Source organism: Sitophilus oryzae, unplaced genomic scaffold, assembly GCF_002938485.1.
Source record: "Sitophilus oryzae breed Bouriz unplaced genomic scaffold, Soryzae_2.0 scaffold_172_pilon_pilon, whole genome shotgun sequence".
Lineage (NCBI taxonomy): Eukaryota > Metazoa > Arthropoda > Insecta > Coleoptera > Curculionidae > Sitophilus > Sitophilus oryzae.
In genome coordinates this window covers 1245696-1266505 of record NW_022146424.1, presented here as the reverse complement: position 1 = coordinate 1266505, position 20810 = coordinate 1245696, and the positions used below count along the sequence as shown (strand labels likewise).

General features: G+C 34.6%; 2 protein-coding genes across 3 annotated transcripts; one reads left to right on the top strand and one right to left on the bottom strand.

Annotated features, from left to right (window-relative positions):
* Positions 1–57: 57 nt before the first annotated feature.
* Positions 58–6353, bottom strand: LOC115881752 (protein RCC2 homolog). The gene is made up of 9 exons (XM_030899387.1): positions 6132–6353; positions 5882–6066; positions 4579–4763; positions 3790–4003; positions 3561–3673; positions 2373–2711; positions 1115–1249; positions 875–1054; positions 58–690 (listed from the first exon to the last, which is right to left on the bottom strand). Exons 2-9 carry the CDS (start codon positions 6018–6020, stop codon positions 559–561), a joined length of 1437 nt encoding a protein of 478 aa, XP_030755247.1. The 5' UTR covers positions 6021–6066; positions 6132–6353; the 3' UTR covers positions 58–558.
* Positions 6354–6656: 303 nt separating this feature from the next.
* LOC115881750 (phosphatidylinositol 4-kinase alpha) lies at positions 6657–20801 on the top strand. 2 transcript variants are annotated; one of them, XM_030899384.1, is made up of 26 exons: positions 6657–6912; positions 6965–7178; positions 7230–8237; positions 8983–9036; positions 9818–10069; positions 10222–10417; positions 10902–11186; positions 11654–11802; positions 12467–12637; positions 12765–13041; positions 14267–14572; positions 14626–14882; positions 14978–15351; positions 15525–15714; positions 16228–16435; positions 17037–17266; positions 17322–17589; positions 17792–18101; positions 18216–18353; positions 18698–18818; positions 18884–19074; positions 19221–19397; positions 19460–19639; positions 19763–20009; positions 20141–20300; positions 20377–20786. In XM_030899384.1, the coding sequence occupies exons 1-26, from the start codon at positions 6820–6822 to the stop codon at positions 20600–20602; spliced, it is 6282 nt and encodes a 2093-aa protein (XP_030755244.1). In that variant the 5' UTR covers positions 6657–6819; the 3' UTR covers positions 20603–20786. The 2 variants fall into 2 exon arrangements, with proteins under 2 accessions (XP_030755244.1, XP_030755245.1); XM_030899385.1 differs by lacking the exon at positions 8983–9036 and having other exon boundaries at positions 20377–20801.
* Positions 20802–20810: the final 9 nt, after the last annotated feature.

Genomic DNA, 20810 nt, shown 5'->3' with positions numbered 1-20810 from the left:
GTGTCAAGATTAATTACCTACAATAGTTATAAAAATTACTAATAAAAAAAGAAAGTTTAGTATAAATGTGAATTTATTTGGGAAAAATTGTGGAATTAAAATTATAATAAAAAAAGAACGTACTGACACAGCTTCCTTACTTAAAACAGAGAGAAAATAACCTACTATAAATATGTATATAAAAAAAACATGTATAACATAAAAAATGGAAAATACTGAAACCTATTAAACCTCATCTAGAGCCTATCTAAAACCTTATTGTAGTATTGAAATACACCAGACATTTCCTTTGTTGTATAGCCAGAATTGATGAAAAAAAACTTCTCGTACAAATTGACAGTTTTTTTGGGATAACATAATGTTCTCCTCCCCGTTTTACTTGAATCTCAACCAAAAATTGTGAAGCTTAAAATTTGAACAACTATATAACTGACGTTATGTAGTTTCGTTTTTGAGGTTATGTCGAAAACTGGTAGAGCAAAAGAGAGTGACATTACACGCTATTACGATTATACCATACATAGAAGTGTTATTTGTTTATAAGTAGCTGAGCCCGCCCTAAGGTATCTCGTATTTCTTCATTGCTTCTAGTTTAGCTTTTTGTTCGGGCGTGTCCTCCGCAGCTATGATCAGCGTATGCGAATATCCCATTGACAGACTCGTCACTTTTATACCCTGCATTCTAGTCACCTATAACACATATATGTCACTCTTAGTCAAAATCTACACAATCTATAAGATACCCAAAAGTGTCAGTGTCAACGACACCTTGTGACACTAATGACAGATTTTCCGTTACTTTATTTCCGGCTTGTCACTGCCAAAAACCTTCAAAAATATCCATTATTCCGGTGTAAAATGGAAATAATCTTACCTCTTTGGGAGTAGTGGAACTTTTCTGCATATCGCCTATACCCAGCTCTCCGTAAGTGGGAGAAGCACCCCAGGCTATGCAAGTCTCATCGGCAGCGATCATAATAGAGGTGTGGCTGGTAGCCACGTGGCTAATGTTCCAGCCAGCCAAGTCCTGGACTGGCTTGGGATACATGTTGGCCTAAAAAATAAATTACGTTCAAAAAATACAGTAGGGAAAAGGATAGAGAGTTTTTTTTACCTCTCCAGTGCGTTTGGTTTGTCCAAAAAGGAACAGACCGTTATATTCTGTCACGGCAAGTGTGTAGGTGGAACCGCAGTGAACAGAACGTACTCCCCGAGATTGGCTGTCGAAATATTTTATCAGTCTAGGAACCTACAACAAATATAAAAAGTCCCATTAAATCCTGATACTATGGAATTACCTAACTATACACTGTTCAATACAACTCAGGGAAGACTTTCAACAGACCATAACAGAAAAAGTTTGATGTTTCACAACTTTTTAATTTGTAATCCGATTTTTACGATTATGGTATTAGTTTGTAGATAAATTTGTGGACATTATTTTTTATTATTTGAATGACTTATATATTTCGGTTAGGTGGGCTTATACCGGGGTAAATCAAAACTTCGTTTTTTGCAATAAATTCAAAACGATTGGAATGACCTCCTTATAGTCCCGACCTCAGTCCAATCGAACGTTTGTGCGATGAACTTAAAAGAGCTGTTCGTCATCGTCCTATTCCACCACAAACTTTACAAGAGCTATGGCTAGCTCCGTTGCAAAACCAGGCGAACCAGACCGGTAAACTACGGTAAAGACGGTTCCTGAAAAACATCGGTTTGATACGGAACGGTTTGGTAAAATACTGGAAATGTCAAATGTTGACGTTTTCTAAATTTATTATAAAATTTATCTTTTATGCATTTTTAATGTACCTCTCTGCTTTTACGTTTGCTTCTTCTTTTCAATGGAGTTTAATATTGAAAAATACTTTATTAATGAACTGTTAAACTAGTTACGCAGCTCAAGTGAAGATTTGCAGGTCCAATATTAAAATAGATCAATAATAAATAAACAAATCTAGTCAATATTTATATATCTATAGCTTACAAAACATTCACGATTATTTGTCTTCTTTCTCATGTTTTCTTAAATGTTCTTGACTTTAAGAAACAATGGCTGCATGATAAGTGTAAATGGTCCTAAAAAGTCATTCTATTTAGTTAATGAAATTTATTTACCTCTACTACCTACCTCCATTGCTTTTGGATGTAAATACAAAATATTATTACAAATTTTAGAAATTAAAAGAGACAAATAAAACCAGCCTTCTCGCGCTAGTTAGTTTAGTGACAATTATGAAATTCCGTAATAAGAAAACTTTCAGAAAACCGATAAAAACAGAACATAAAACCATAACCAAGGTAAGCAACGCAATACACCCTTAACTTGTGAGTTTGGTGAGCCTACTGTGACCTAACATTCCTCTTACCATTTCATCCTTTTGTTCGGCATGTCCCAACCTGCCGAAACCACCGAAGCCCCACGAGAAAGCCCTCTTCCTGCTGTCAATGGCGACGGTGTGATTAGTGCCGCAGGCGAAATCCACTATCTCGGTCACGTCGACCGGCGAAACGTGACCGTCCTTGCTCTTCTCGATGTAGAGCACGACGCGCTTCGGACTGGTCTGGTAGTTGAAGCAGAGCTTGGTCGAGGTCTTGAAGTACTTGCCGTCGGTGTTGTGGCCCAGCTGGCCGTACTCGGGCAGGCCGAAGGTGTGCAGGCCGCCTTTCACGTCCAGGATGACGGAGAATTCGGCACCGCACCCTACCTAGAATGGAATCCAATAATAATCAAAACCACAGTTTAAAGAACTGAAAACATAAACTCCCTTCGGGTTCTGTTGTTATAAAACAGCCAGGTGACCATAAGGTAAAGACCAATTGGTACCACACACTTGGTATTTCGAGTCAAATTGTCGTTATGAACTGCATGTTACAATTTCAAATAAACTTTATGCGAAAATGTCAAAAGTTGACATACAATACGTCATTCTATTCAGAGTGTTATTTTCTATTGAATAAAGTAAAAAAAATACCGAGGGTGTCATTTAAAAATCAAAAGTTGTAGTAATTTCCGGTGAAACAGGAAGTGAAAACAATTGAATACGTCAATCGATCCTAATTTATGTCATATATTAACATAAGAAATCTCGTTTTTTATCTAAAAAAATAAAAAAGTTATAGGGGTGAGCCACTCTTGAGACGCACCCGGTATAATTACCAATAGGGAAAAGCTGTTCCATAATTTTTCATGTTTTTAAACTGGAAAAAATGGTGCACAATAATCTCACAATAATTCAAGTCATGACATAATGTATTTCCGGATTTGTATTCTTTTCTTAAAATGAATTACAAAATAAAAAGAAATAATAAAAATTAAACACAGAAAAGTATAAGTCGCGGTATAAGTATAAAGTTACTTCTTTACAGTTGTCAAAACATCCGTTAATGTAAGAAAAGTTTTGGATGATTGTATAAACAAATGACGGATAGAGAAAAATCCGCCTTTACTTGTGAATAAAAATGACAGAAACAACTGTTACTGTCAACTGTCATGTATTCTCTCGTAAGACAACCAATTTTTAAAGTTCGAAGTAACACTATATATTTTTACTTACTTTGACAATTGGTGGTCCTCTATAGTTGATCCTAGTCGGTGTCAAAATCTGCGGCTGCAAATTACCGACACCGCACTGTCCAGACTTATTATCGCCGCAAGCGTACACCGTTCCTAAACATTGATAAACCTCAATTACACACTTTTAAATAAACATTAGACGGTCCTGAAAATCGTCAACCTTTAAAACCATGCCGCGCAACCATAACCAATAAAAAATCATTCATTACCGGTATCTGTTAGGAACAGTGTGTGGTGGCGCCCGCAGGCGGCGCTGATGACGTTCATTTTCTCTAGACCAGGTACAAGCAGCGGCTTCGAAGTGCTGGTGGTGTTGTCCAGACCCAGCTGGCCGTTCGGGTTCCTTCCGAAGGTGTAGGCTTTGCCATCGCTGTCGACCAGAACGCTATGGGCTGCGGAACAGCCGCTAACAGCTAAACGGACCTAATATAATGAACAACGCTTCTTTGAATGGGATAGACAATGATTCAGTATTGCTATTAAACAGTGGCGTGCAGTCAGGGTACAAAAAAATCAAAGAAATCCTTTTTTTTTATTTTAATCAGATTTTTTTCATTTTAATCAATTTTCTATTTAAAGTCCTACCCTAAATGGCTAAATCTTTGTAACTCTGCCCGATATTGACAATATTAACATTTCTACGGCGGGTGTCGTTTTTCCACATCGGTCACCGATATTTTATTCTGCAAACTTTGCCTATGCCCCTATTTCCGCCAAAAAATCGGCCGCTTAGATCAAAGGGATTTTTTTTGGAAATATGATGTTGATATGAAGATAATGACTGTCTTAAGTCGAGAATAAAATTAGTACCATCTAATGTTCAAAGTGCAAAGTACTTATTGCAGGACAAAATGTCAGTAGAAAATTGGAATGAACTAGAAGATAAATTGGGGAAGGCAGAAGTTAACTTAACACATCATAATTATTAAAAAAAAACGTTAATGAACATAATTTAATTATTTTAATACTTCTTAAACAATGAAACAAGTCTTTTTTACCTTCCAGTCGCCAAATCGATGAGGCACCCACAGATTAGGAACCACTTTCACACCCTTGAATTCCTTTTTGCCCACCTGATCCCAGTTCAAACCACCCATGAATACCAACTGACCAACAGGTTTAACCAAAGTGTTTAACAGTTCTTGAGGTAGAGGGCTTAGGTCGTCCAAGACATCTCCATGTCCTGTTCATAATAAAACACAGATAGTACAAAATCGTGAATATTTTAGCTATTTCAATAAATAAATATTGTTTTTAGAAAAGATTAAATTTTGAAAATTACAAAAAGCTATCATTTGAACATTTTGGCGTAAGTTTATTTTTTTTTAAATCTGTCAATATATTATGTTTGTGGTTTTACAAAAACTGAAAATAGAAATTAATAAAATCATGAAAATTCCTAAGAAGAATTATTTTATTACACTAATGGTGCTAAAATGTACCAACATAGCATCAACATTATTAAAAAGTTAAGAAAAAACTTTTAGAAAGACTATAAATCTTAGGAAAACGTAGATAAAAATTTTATCTGTAGAATCAGTGAAAAACTGATGGTAAAAATTGTTATAATTTGTTCTCCACAGTAAACAATTTTATTTTTCTGTAATTACAATTTAAAGTAACTGAGTGTATTGTAATCAAATACTTTGATACTTAGCAGATTTTATGTCATGTTATTATATGATTAATCAGCATGTAAGTACACACAGGAAAATAAGTTTAAAAAATGAGATAAAACAATTTATCAGTTCTATCTTTGGTTATACCCTATGATCGAAAAAAAACGGCGTCCAGTTGGCTGGGAAATGAACATCAATGACATTTCCCATATAAATTTACATTTAAAATGACAGCGATCTTCATTCCATAGCCATCGCTGACGCCGTTTTTTCTCGATCATACGGTATTATAATCAAGGAGTTTTTTTAATATCGATTTCCTTTAAATCTTCATATAACTTATACTATATTGTTTATAGGGGTAATATTTATTATAAACCAGCAAAGCTCCCTCAAATACATTAACTTTTGCAAATCTCTTTATAAAAGAGCAAAAATACTATTTGTAATGACAAAAACCGTCAAAATTTTGTATTATTTGTATCTTTATAGACCTCATTTAATGCAGATAGCGAATCAAAATGAATTTACCAATAATTAGAATATTATAAGCCCTTGCTAAGTCTTATATGAATGAACAGTAGAATAGCTGTTTGTTATGACGAAAACTTATGAATATTCTACATTGTTTGTAATGTTATAGGTCTTATCTAATACAGGGTGAGATTATAAGTCAATTTACCGGCAATTAAGACTTCGTCTGGCTGAGTAACGTCTCCATCAGATCCATCACTCAGATCAGAATCCTCTGAGTCTTCCTTCCTCCTCGCTTTCTTGTTAGCCGGTTTTTTCGTAGGCGCCTTCTTCCTTTTACTCGACATATCGCTGACTTTCTCCTTTGTCTACTAGCTTGACTATGCGGCAATTCTACAACGAAATTAATCCGTTCTACAATCTAACCTTTGCCTTCTACAACAAAATTATGTACTCACCGTTGGCCCGGGTTGTTTTTAAACATTCACGTTCGCCGGTAAGCACTGGGAGAAAAACAAAATGGCTAAAAATTATCCTCTTGTGGACGAGTCAGCGTACCTGCCCTTGCGTCCCCAAGCCGATTTATTATATTCTCCCACTTCTCTCTTTTTTATTAACGGTATTTTTCCTTTTAGAAAATGTATTACTTATTACCAACATAAATGTTATTAATTTGAAATTCCCGTACCATCTTTCTAATGCTTTTACATTGCGGACGTACGTCGACGCTTTTATCGCAAAGAGTTTTCCGGCTTTTAATGTTTTATGAGTTGCCGCTATTTCTAATCTTTATTTTTAAATTATTTTAATAAAATTTAGAATTATATGATAAATACCATTTGAAAATATTCTTGTTAATGTTGTCAACATAAACCGTATAAATAATCATTACTGTCTTTATGTAGCTTTTAAAAATAATAAAATACAATTGACATTTCATTATTTGTAATCAAAAACAGCTGATTATCTGACACAAGTCTGACACCTGACACTTGACGTTCATTCATTAAAATCTTATAAAATTACCATAACAAGTTGGGATGGAGTTTGGAACTTTAAATAATTAAAATAAAATTATAGTTATATGTTGTAAAGTTCACCGATCATAGTTTAGTTTTCCTGGCCAAAGTGATCTAGATATCAACCATGACCAAAGACGATAATAAGCTGTTTTTCCATAAAACAGTAATGCATTTAGCTAGGTCTCTGGCTAATATACAAAACACCCCATGGGAGAAGGTATTGGATTAAAGAAATGATTATTCCAGTATTTAACAGGTTTATTTTTAAGATACAAACATTATATAGTATGGGGCCGATAGAATCTCAACATAATTCAATATCAATAAATTGTCGACAACAGGATGCTGTTATTGCCTTGGGGGTTTATTTGTTGGAATCAAAGCTTCAGCATAGAGAAAAAATTATCCCTTATTTTATACGTATCGCGAAATTATTAGAGAAAGCTACATGGCCGGATGAAATGAAATACAATGCAACAGACAGTGAGTTTTGATAATTTTAGTTACTCAGAAGTTACAACCTTACTTTTATAGGAATTCCAATTGCAGAAAAATTTAGTTTTTGTTTACATACACTTCTCAGTGATATAGCAGTAAGATGTGAAGAATACAGAAATGAAATTATTGATGTTCAAGTTGAGAGCATGGTACATCTAACAAACAATGTCATTAAGATGCAAGATTCTAATTATTGGAACAGCAGTTCAAAATTGTTTCTATGCAAAGCAACTTTACCTGTTCTTATTGGTCTTGCCCGAGCTATTAGTCGATATAGTTTCAGCGACCCACCTTTAATATGTAGAATTTTTCCTAAACCTGAACCACCAATAACTCAGAAAGAGAATGTTAATAAAAACTTGTATAACAGGAGCTTTAGTAGTTTTAGAAGTATTATACCAAGAAGCTTATCTGGAAATCTGACAGCAACTGTTGATATTTTGGCTATTACACAGGGATACGATGCATCTGACATAGCTTACAAGTCAAATTCTCTTAAAAAGTCACCTGTAATTAATCATAATTCAAGTACTTACGATCCTACGACATATTTCTTTGCCAAATTTGGTTCAAGCTTCAACCAAATTCCTCAGTTGAGGGCTAATGAGAGTAATGATAAAAGAACTTCGATAAGTTTTCCTCAAAATCATTTATCTACCATTCTGGCACTTAGTAAAAAACTCCTTACCAAAGAAATGCTGACTCTTATCGACGAACAATCTTTAGAAATATATTCTACAGGGAAAATCCAGATTTTTCCATATAAAACCTTTTCAGAAACGATTAATTTGGTAATGGTAACTTTGATGAGGGAATTGTTACAGCCACAGTATAATTTACCAGCTCCCTTTACTAAAGAAGTTCAGGAATTTGTGAAAGGATTGTATTTAAATGGTCAGACAGAACTGCAGAGTAGACATCACGATGCAAGTGAGAAGGAGGATAGAGAAAGCAATTTTGCCTTGGTTAATAAATTTAGGGTTAATGTTATGGCTAACGCAGCTTGTGTGGATTTGTTAGTGTGGGCTATTGGAGATGAGACTGGTGAGTATATATTAATTTAGGTCGATAGTTTTATTATATCTGTTAAAGTTATATTTAAATTATTTGAAAATCTGATAATCATCCAGCTTGGTTTCAAAATTCTTAATCTAAGGTTTCAAACATACAAAATGAGTAAAATATTTTATAATAAAATAATTTACAAGGTTTTTCATTTAATACAATGACATCTAGTTCTGGTAGATATTGCAGTACCATATTTTGAAAATTATATTTTAGCTAAAGAATCTCTATCAATATAACTACATTTAATTAGTTTTTTTTTAATTATCTTTTGTTAATTCAAAGGTTTTGTTCTAAAAGACATCCTGTATATACCAGGTGCCGTCTCAAAAGTGGCTCACCCCAATAACTTTTTTATTTTCGCAGATAAAAAAAGTAGAGTATATGATATAAATTCGGATTGATTGACGTATTCAATTGTTTTCGGTCACTTCCTGTTTCACCGGAAATGACTACAACTTTTTATTTTTAAATGGCACCCTCGGTATTTTTTACTTCATTCGATAGAAAATAGCACTCTAAATAGAATGACATATCATATATCAACTTTTGACAATTTCGCATATGGTTTATTTGAAATTGTAACATGCACATAAGGGTGAGCCACTTTTGTGACGCACCCGGTATAATGGTATAATTATTTTTTTTTCTATTTGCGCTTTAGATTTTTCTTAATACTTTACTATGATAGTTACTATTATTATTACTTTTTTATTTCTTGCAGTGGACTTGGAATATAATTTTTCTACTTTGGTTCAATTTCTAACAACCGTTCTAGGTGATACATACCACTGTGTTCTATATGTTTATGTCTTCAATATAAAGCCCCGCCCACACTTATTAACGTTTTACCTGTCACTTTTGCCTGTCAGTTAAAACGGAATACCGTCTAGAGAACCCTTGGCAGTACCCTAGACGGTCGTCCATGTCAATTCAGGTCAAGTAAAAGTAAAACGATCCGTTTTTTCGTCTGTCGAGTGCGACGAAATGACGTTTTGACTGAAAGGGCAAGACTGACAGGCAAAACGTTACGTGTAGACAGGGCTTAAGAGAGTCTATTTACGTCAATTGTAGGCACGATTTTGTATATTTAACATAGGAGAGCTTAAAACAAAATATAACTAACGTGAAAAGACTCTTAAAGGCTTTTTAACTAATTTTTTTTGCGAACTAACAAATAAAATTTTCTGATTTCTATCTTTCATTTTTATTTTATGGAAATTACTAAAAACAATATTTTTGCTCTTATTAACATACTGTATGTTCGAAAAAAAAACATGTTACAATAGGCGTAGAAATATGAATATATTAATATATCTCAAAAAAGTTTGGAGAAAATCCGCTACAGAGTAAAGCGTGAACTAAAAAGCTGAATTAATTCTATGCCTACCAAGACATTGTTTTCTGTTGATCATGCGCTAGAATTTTTTTATAGTTGGAAGTATAAAATTTCGTTACTTTTTTACAGAATTTATATTGTCAGTGCTGATTGTTTTATTTGTAAAATTTATTATAATTAAATAAAAACTTCCCCTTAAATATTTTATTTTTCCCTGTAGGTGCCGATAGCTTATGCGGAAGATTGTCCGAAAAAATCAGCTCCAGCCATGGTTATAAACTGGTTTTGGCTCACATGCCTCTTTTGATGGTCTGTTTGGAAGGTCTAGGAAAGCTAGCTCAAAAATTCCCAAACATTTCATCTACGTCCATTTATTGTTTGAGGGATTTCTTGATAGCCCCCTCACCGATTTTGTCGAAACTACACAAACAAGCGAACGAGAAAAGCAGCAAAGAAAATTTGAAAATTACAGGTAAAACGGGCCATGGACGACAAAACGTGTTGCAGGACAAGTCGGACCAACTAAGTTGGTTTGAGTTGTTTGTAAATTGATATAGTTTTTTATCAGTCTGTGAATTTAACTCTGTTTCGCTAAATAAACTGTAATTATGAACAATGTTTTAGCTGCAGGGAATCAACTCAAGGCGGAAACACTCAAAACGTCCTCTCCTGTTCAAGTTGCTTTTGAAAAATTAAGAGATTCCGCCATAGAGAATCTTTGCTATGCTTTGGAAGCTGCCCACGCTTTGGATCCTGATTGCGTCAGAGCTCTAGTGGCCTCAGTATCAAACAGATTGTTTACAGCTGAAAAAAGCGACAGGTATTATTTTAGAGGTTATGTTTGTTTCAGCTACTCTAAAAAATATATCAGATCGATATTAGTAATGGGTCTATATAATTTTACAATTTACCACAAACAAAAGAAAGAACAAGCTTTGAAAGTCTTTGACAAACTCTGGAACCCTAAAACATTTTGAGGTTCATCGAAATAAAAATATTTTTAGTGTCATTGTACCAGAGGTCCTCAAACTGTACCAATATCTCATAAGCATCGTGTGATTTTATATTGTCTTGAATGATCGCATATTATTTTATTGATATTAAATAACTTGTGAGTCATTTTGGATGGTTATTTTTAACTATTGTTGTAAAAAGTACGTTTAGCTGTGATATCATAAAAAATATATAGTAATCTATTGTAGTGAGTCAGACCCTACGCATAATTGATGAAGTTTCTTATTCTTAGAAAACTATTACTTATAAATTAGGTTATATAAAATAGATGTTATTTTTATTGTTTCAAGCGAGTCAACTTTGATTTCCACCAACATAGTGATCATGTTGGGTCACGTGGCTGTCTCAATGAAAGGAACCCCTAAAACGACAGACACGATTTTACAGTTTTTCCAGCAGAGGTTCTGCAGGGTACCTTCGGCTTTAGATACCCTCATAGTTGATCAGTTGGGTTGCATGATAATCGCCCAGTGCGAACCTCACGTGTACGAGGTCGTTATGAAGATGTTCACTATGATCACTGTGGAGAGCAGTAGCGCCACCTATGGACATTCGAATGAAAAAGCACAATACAGGTAAGCTTGGACAGTTTTTTTTTATAAAAAATTATATTTAGTAAAAATTATTTTTAAATTGTGTAGTTTAAAATTAGAGAAAAAATAATCTTTTGGAAATAGATTTGTGTGTCTGAAAGACTTCTTAGTCTTTCTATAATTAGTGTTAATTTTGAATTTAATATGTCAGTTTTTAGTAAAAGACGTCTAGAGATTGTCTTCGCCAAAATTATCACCGATTGCCATTCCCTACCGGTTTTGACGCCGTTTTTTTCGATTATACGGTATATATTCCATTAGAACAGATGGATTGAGATACTCAGTATACTAAAATTGTTGTATTTTATTGTTTTAGAGCATTATTTGTAGGTTACATAAGTCATAAAAAATGCTGAAATTTGTAAACAACCCTCGTATGAATTAATTGTAAACTGACTACTTTTTGATCTCCCCTATATCCTAACTTAAAACATTAAAACTTCTTTCAGACATGTCTCAAGGTCCGTTATTAACGCCCTAGCTAACATAGCCGACAATATACAGGGCGAACAACAAATGAACGAACTTCTAGGCAGACTTTTGGAACTTTTCGTCCAGCTAGGACTGGAAGGGAAGAGGGCCAGCGATAAATCGCCAGGTATTTATAGTCTATTCCATTTTTAATTTATTTTACTATAAATTAGAGAAAACTATTCTATGTATTTGTGTTCTCTAACTGAAGCATAGGTAAATAGAGACGTATTTGTGCGATGATAATGATTCCGTTTTAATTTTTGTGTAGTTTTAGAAGCAGCCCCATTTAAGATTAAAGATTCCATGATGGGTATGGTATTCTAACTAAAAACTCTAATTTGCACCTAACATAATGTGTGGCTAGGCTTTTAGAATCTAATATTTCAGTTGTATTCGTTAAAATAATATATTATCATCAACTTCGTAGTATTTTATTAAAAATCGTAGTTAAAGTAGCTTTTTTTAACTAACTTAAGGCCTAATTCTAAATTATTTTGACTGTCCAAAGTTGTGCAAAATGTGATGATATTCCTCTTGAACATTTTGAACAAATTTCTTTTTAAAGTATGGTTTTTCTTCTATGATTTCTATGATAAGATAGTTGATAAGTTGTAATGATTGAGAATTAGGCCTTTTCTATTTTGCAATCCAAGTAATATGCGCAACGCTTAATGTTGAATAATTACGTACATATAATAATAAAAAAATAATTAAGTTGGTTCACGAAAATCGTCATTTGGCTAGAAAAGAATTTTATTTTATATACATACTTCTTAACCATTTTCTAGGAGCATTGAAGGCATCCAGTTCTGCAGGAAACTTGGGAGTTCTTATCCCAGTTATAGCCGTACTGTTACGACGTTTACCACCCATTAAAAACCCTAAACCGAGGATCCATAAACTTTTCAGGGATTTCTGGTTGTACTGCGTTATTATGGGTTTCACAGCTTCAGGTTCTGGTAATTATTTTACCAAAATGTGTCCCTAGAACATGTATACTTCCGTGGATATATCTATATCCATGAAGCATATAACATGATCTAGGAGAGGGTGATTTTCTTGTGTTAAACCACCATCTTTCTCTAGGTCTCTGGCCTCAAGAATGGTACGAAGGTGTAAAAGAAATAGCGGCAAAATCACCGACTTTAGTTTCACCAACGTCAAGTAGATCTGAGATGAGGGAACTTCAATACACCTCAGCTGTCAGAAACGACAGTGTTTCTATCACTGAACTGCAAGAACTTAAAAACCAAATCCTCGAGTTGCTCAGGCATCCGCCGGAAGTGACGGCCATAGTCAATAATAAGTTGACTTTCGCTCAGTGCACGTTTTTGTTGAGCGTGTATTGGGTGGAAACTTTAAGGTTAGAATATAGTTCTTGCATGCGATGTATGTACAGAGTCTCTCTATTTACCAGGAATTTATAGAAAAAATAATATGAATAACCCGTATAGACTAATAAAATGTATAACAAATGGAACTGTTATTGATATTTGGAAATAACCCAGGTTAATATACTTAACAGGTTTCTCTTACTCATTGATTTTTTTTGAACAGTCAAAATATTGAAAATAATATATTCATTTTTATATATGACGGTACAAACTCTTAATTGAGGGCCTATTATAATTATTTTTATATCTGTTATTTTTTTTTGAAAGTACCTAGCTTGGAAAAATTGCTTTAGACAACTATCTGAGCTTCACATCACGAACCATCGCTATTTTTTGGAAGTAACAACTATTGCAAACTGTTATTTCTAAACAACAGTTCGAATCGTAACAGTTATTTAAAAATACCAGATTTCTTAGTCATAGACTTTTTTTGTTAAACAGTAAAACTGTTACTGTTATTTACAAATAACAAGTTAACATCACAAGTCTCTCTAAATCATTGATTTGTTTGTTAAACAGTAAAAAAATCCGAAAGAAACGAGTGTATTTTAGTAAACATTTTATATGACAGTATAAATTCTTACTTAATAACCTTGTTATAATTATTTTCATACCTGTTATTTTTTGAAGGTAACAACTGTCGTTAGCTGGGTAAAATTTCGTTACACAACTGTCCCAATTTCACATCATAAACCATTCCACAACTATTGTGAACCAGTGGCGGATACATGGGGCCCGGCCCCCCCTTAAGATCTGTAATTTGTGTAAAATATTAAGCCCCGTTCTCAGAACTGCGACTGTCGCCAGCGACACGACAAAAGAACCAATCAGATTTGTACAAAATTCAAACAGCTGTCAATTTTAAATTTAGTACAGCTCCCATTGGTTGTTTGAAATGTCAAACTGTGTCGCCCGCTACACGACGTTATTCTGAGAACGGGGCTTTAGGCTTTTGGGTTAAAAATGGCGCCCTAAAAGGCATATTCTACATTGCTTATTATTTTGGCCCCCCTAAAATAAATTCTTGTATCCGCCCCTGTTGCGAACTGTTATTTCTAAATAACAGTTTTAAAATAACAGATCGTAAAATAACAAGCAATCTCTTGTTTAAATATATCGAAATAATTGAGTTTTCTATTTGGCATTTGTTGTGAACGTTTTGGTGTGCTCTTTTTTACTTTTGGTTCTCTCTAGGGTTCAACATTCAGGCGAACCCAGCTTGGTACCCATCATATCGAACTACCTAAGCGATTCTGCCCTACAAAAAGACAAATCGAGCATGTGGATGTGCGTGGCTTCAGTTGGTGACCGAGTGTTCGAGAAATTCCTCGAAGTGATGAAGAACAAGCCCAAGGACGAGGCCCGCGAGGCAGATTTGGAACAGCACGCCCAGTTTTTGCTGGTCAACTTCAACCACACGCATAAGCAGATCAGGAAGGTTTCCGACAAGTTTTTGGTCAGTTTGGTGGACAGGTTTGGTCATCTGTTGTGGAGCAAAAGGTAAAAACAGAGTAATTTTAGGTTAAAATAATTTTTATGTTCCTTTTTTATAGAGTGTTATGGACGATGCTTGACATTCTCCAAGTTCTATCCCATTCTCTGGAAATTGACCCTAACCAAGAGACTCCCACACTGAGGATTCCCCAAACTCCTTACTCTATACAACTGATGGACACACTAGAAGCTAGGGAATCGATAGTGAAAGATTTTGCAACGAATTCAGAGAGGTTCATAGCGGAAGCCATGATTTGGGCTCCGCAAAGAACCATATCTCACATTCAAGAATATATGACTCAGGTCTCAAGTTCAGGTAGGATGATGTGAAACAATTTCTTCTTGAGTAAATTTTTCCAGTATGTAGTTGGTAATATATTTCTTACTGTATTTTATATTTCTTGTTCTAAGGTATATGGCGCCATACCGGCATTTCCATGGCACTGGAATCCATATTACAATACGCCCCTCTAAACATGTACAGCACCCCACTGAGCACAAGTACCCTGGAAAAAAGGCCGAAGTGTGTCAAAAGTGACTCGAGCAAGATTATTTTGACGTCGTCGAAAAGATCAAAATATATTGGCGAAGTGGTAGGAATGTTGACGATATACGGTGAAAAAAGAAAGGAAGAATTGGTCAACACAATTTTACAGAGAGTTTGGGATGCGTGCAAGCAGCATTCTGACGCTTTGCACAGCGATGCGCTGTGGCAGGCGACCGCGCTGCTCATACATACTTCGTCGTTTGACAGGAATCTGTTGCATTGTATTGCAGGGTCTCAGGTATGTTTTGAACTCTTAATAATATAAAAATAGCAGAGGCTTGCATATAATGTAGGTAAAAAGGCTCCTTACCCTAAACAAGATATAATCTTTTTTTTTTATATCATTACATGACAAAACGACCCAGAAAAAGGGAATAAATATCTATAAAATAGAAATATTCTATTGTCTAGGTTGAGTTATTTAGTGTAGAAGCAATGAAAACTGCAGTGGAATGCTGGCATTGGCTAATCACGGCCAAACCAGAGCTAGAAATGAGGTTTCTGCAGGAAATGGTTGCAGCCTGGAAGTGCACCATTTACAAGAAACAAGGACTCTTTTCTGTCACACCTCCACAAACCAGTCCGCTAGCAGTCTACGAAGGTATGTACAGTTCAATTCACAGAAGATGATTATAGCGCTAGAATATTTTTACACAGAAAAAACATGTGGAATCAATTTTTAAATGTGTTAGACTGAGACAACATTCCGTTTTTTTTGTCTCAGTCCCTGTATTGAACAAAGGTAGAACAATTTTTCTTATCATCTCTTATTTAGAGCTGTTGTAACAATCTTTCAAAGTTACATCGTCATTATTTTTTTAATGCCTGTTTTAGGGCGTGTCTGAGATTATTTCACATTTTTAGGAAATTTCAAGTACGTTCCGAAATTAGTAATTAACTGCGTTCCGATTTTCATTTCGTGTATATTTGTCCTTTATTAATTTTGGTTGTGTTTCACTTTAGAATTTTAAGCGTAGATATATATTGAAATAAAATTATAATACATAATTAATAATCAATATACTGTTCAGAAAATAACAAAAGTCCATTTGAGCAACTCCAAGGAGCGTCTTTCTGATCAACTTAACCATTATTTTTAAGTACAATCTTTTAGGTTGTCGCCTTGAACCGGACAATCCTTTTGTCAAACCTCACGTCATTTGGGTCCAGTTCATTTGCGAATTGGTTGAAACCATTAAGTACAGCAGCTATGAAAAAGTAGAAATGATTGCTAGTCTTATCCATCACTCTCTGTCAATGTCTGTGGGTTCTGAACCAGCCAGTATGACTAGGCATATATCAGCTGTAGGAGTCCGATTTAAGTAAGTTTATTACTTCGTAAACCTCCTCAATTATACCCATGAGTTATCTTTTGCCATTTTTTTTTGAAGATTTACATTTTTCGGGAAATTAAAAAAAACATTTTTAGTGCCGCAGGTTCTTACTCCTATAATTTAGAAGCAGTGTTATCGAAGCTTTGCAATGTTGCCACCACCTATATTACATATTTATGTGTTAATAAGTTCACAGTAATTTTAATTTTCTAAACAACAAATAACGAAAATTAACTTTATGTCAGTATTACTGATAATTCTAAAACAACGCACTGTACTTATTTTTGACACAAGATAATACATTTTTACAGTTATTTTCAACTAAACTTAAAAAATAAATGTTAACAATTAATGCATATACTCTTATCGTCATATTACAAAGAATTTTCAATCAAAATTGTCCTCCATATGTCAAGATAGGACGTGCTCAAAATGTTTATTCATGATTCTACTGAATTTGCAAAAATGAATATCACAGCTATTTTTAATTCATTCTAAAATGGTATATAGAAAATATGATTCTTTTGTACCTCTTAAAATCACGGCACTTATTTAAGAGACACCCTATATATTATCTCTGCCATTTTAGATTACTGACTTGCGGATTATCCCTGTTACAAGGAGATATACTGCCGAAAAGTTTGGCAAAGAACGTTTTAAGAGAAAGAATTTACTGTTGCTGCCTGGATTATTTTTGTAAACCTGTGAAGTGTCCCACCCAGAACCCCAATGATTTAAGAGAAGATATAACAAACTTGATTAAATTCTGGCAAACACTACATTCGGATAAGAAGTACTTAAAAACCAGCGATGTTGGAGGTGAGATTGACAGATAGTGTTACATTGTATATATAGAAATAAACGTTTTTAATAGATTTAGGGCCAAGTACCCCATTATCTGGTGTCCAAAACAATGAACTGATTAAACCCAGCGATTTTGGGAGGCCTACTTCCGGATGGATCAACACAGTACCGCTGTCGACTAGTACCGCGACTTTGAGCAAAAGATCGGCGAAATCAACGAGGAAAGCACCCATGGCTGACAATTTTGTGAAATGCTACCTGAAGAAACGGAATCTAATTTTGGAACTTCTGGCTGTAGAAATCGAGTTTTTGATTGTGTGGCACAACCCTACATCCAGGTTAGTAAAGTACATTAAAATCCAGTCCAAGAAATAATACAAAATAAACACAAAAAGTGCAACAAAATCATAAAAACTCAAATCTGCTAGAAGAAAAGCCAATCTATACTTTTTTCTCTTTTTTTTATTAGATTTTTTCATTCTGTATTTTTGGCAGAGAATTTGAGACAGCCTGTACACGATCAGACATACTTTTTTCTAGGTTAGAACTTATCATTCCTGGCGAAGAACAGATCGTTTCTTGGAGAGCGAAAGCCATCAGCGATAAACAATGGAACGATTTCACTAGATTAGCCTGGGACATATCGCCGGTTTTAGCTATCTACCTACCGACCAGGTTCAAGATAAATGACGCCATAATCAGCCAAATCAAGAACTTGGTTCAAATGAACCCCAGCAGCGTCACTCACGTACCTGAAGCTTTACAGTATCTCGCTACCACAGAAGCTATTTTGGCGGATAGTCCGAAATTGGTACACATGCTGACTTGGTCTAGGATATCACCTATACAGGTTGGTATTTAAATATACACAATTTTGACGGTGCAGGTAAAAATCAGAACAAGGTTTTTTAAATACAATAAATTAGGAAAATATACAATTTATTTTATAATATTGTATTTTTAGGCTTTGGCGTATTTTAGCAGACAGTTTCCGTCACATCCAATATCAGCCCAGTATGCTGTCAAAGTTTTGAGTTCATATCAGCCGGATGCTGTACTGTTTTATATTCCACAGCTTGTACAAAGTTTACGTCATGATAAGGTAAGCATTGTAAATTTTTTTGTCAGTTGTGTTCATGATATACATTTATGACACTATATGTCTATCTGATTTTTTTAATATAATTTCTGGTACGTCTTGATCGCTTTATATACCCAGAATTACGGTTCTAAAATAATCTCAGCTTGTTTAAATGTTATGGAATACTCATTCTCTATGGTCGAATTTCACGAACGCTTTCTTGATTCGCTAGATTTCACAACAGTGTTGCCTATAAGAGGAAAGATTCCCCAATTTAATGAATTTCCATAGCAATATTTTTGACATACCAATATTCTTAAAGACCAAATTGCGTATGAAGTTGTACATCAAGTTTCCATTTCTAGATGGGTTATGTAACCGAATTCATCAAATATATCGCCAAAAAGTCACAGATTGTCGCCCATCAACTCATTTGGAACATGAAAACCAACCTGTACATTGACGAAGACATGCAGAAAAAAGATCGTGAGATATTATAACTTCAGTTATATCCCCCACAATGTTTTATTTATTTTTTCCTTAATTTTCAGCTGATTTATTCGAAATATTGGATTCTCTAGTGTCTTGTATCGTCAACGAGTTGTCGGGACCAGCCAAAATGTTCTACGAGCGAGAATTCGACTTTTTCGAAAAAATAACTGCTATTTCGGGCGAGATTAGACCCTATCCGAAAGGTCCGGAACGAAGAAAGGCTTGTTTGGAAGCCCTAAGTAAAATTAAGGTATATCAAGATTTTTTTAAATATTTTAATCTTAGAGCATAATCTACCTAGACACCATAATGCGTTACAGGTATTCTGTAGCCAACATAATTATGTGATGTCATGTTATGGCACGGGTGTAAAGTAAAATTTTTATTTATTAATAGGTGCAATCAGGATGTTATCTACCTAGTAATCCAGAAGCTATGGTTCTGGATATCGACTATAAGAGCGGCATTCCCATGCAAAGCGCAGCCAAGGCTCCATATTTGGCGAGATTTAAAGTTGTGAAATGTGGCATCAATGAGCTGGAAAATATCGCCATGGCCGTGTCAATTAATGAGGTATGAAATTCGTTTTTTTAACTCTTTTATAGGTTATATTTGGAATCTTATTTTGATAATAGAAACCACCAGATTTGTCTCTTGGTCCTGAAATATGGCAAGCGGCCATTTTCAAGGTGGGAGACGATGTCAGACAAGATATGCTCGCTCTTCAAGTGATAGGAATATTCAAAAATGTATTCCAAACCGTAGGCTTGGATTTGTACCTGTTCCCATACAGAGTTGTAGCTACTTCCCCTGGTGTAAGTATAGTTCTTCTCGCGTAAGTTTTTCAAGCATTCATTAGTCCTGACACAATGTCTTCCCAGATTTATACACTTTGGATTACAACCAATTAATAAAACTATAAATAAAATATTTTTTAGTGCGGAGTAATTGAGTGTGTTCCAAACGCCAAATCCAGAGATCAGTTGGGTCGTCAAACGGACATAGGCATGTATGAATACTTCTTGAAGAAATACGGCGAGGAGTGTACCAAAGAGTTCCAAAACGCCAGAAGAAACTTCATTATATCTATGGCGGCGTACAGCGTTGTCGGATTTCTTCTGCAAATTAAAGACAGGCACAACGGCAACATCATGTTGGATACAGAAGGACACATTATTCACATCGGTAACTTGATGAAAAAATTCCGGAAAAAAGAGCGCATGATCTAAAAAAACGGTGTCGTAGTGGTCTTTTTCAGAGGTCACTGTGACGGCGATTTTTTTTATCGTATTTCGTTAATAACCGTTTTTTTTAAGATTTCGGATTTATGTTTGAGTCGTCGCCTGGGGGCAACTTGGGATTCGAACCTGACATTAAACTGACGGACGAAATGGTTATGATAATGGGCGGTAAAATGGAGGCTGCGCCATTTAAATGGTTTTCCGATTTATGCGTACAGGCATATCTTGCTGTCAGGTAATTTATGTCGTTAAAAATTATAAGCAAATAATTTTTTCTAACTGACCCTGTAAATTCTGGTCATTTTTTTCAGACCATATCAAGAAGCTATCATATCGTTGGTGTCTTTGATGCTAGACACAGGGTTGCCATGTTTCAGAGGACAAACCATCAAATTATTGAGAGGTCGCTTTAGTCCGGGAGCAAACGACAAAGAAGCGGCAAATTACATGCTGCAAATAATCCGGAACAGCTTTTTGAACTTCAGAACGCGTACTTACGACATGATTCAGTACTACCAGAATCAAATTCCCTATTAAACATTCCACTTAGCTGATAGAAATTAACTGTTAGCCTGAGAACAGGCAACACTGTATTATATTAGATGCATTCTAGTCAATTTTTTATTATTTTTTCAAATTAATTGTGGGCTTTCTGTTACCTTTGTATAAATTATAATATATTATATTAAATATGTTATGTATAAGACTAAACCATTAGAATCTATGAGGATGTTATTATAAGTAT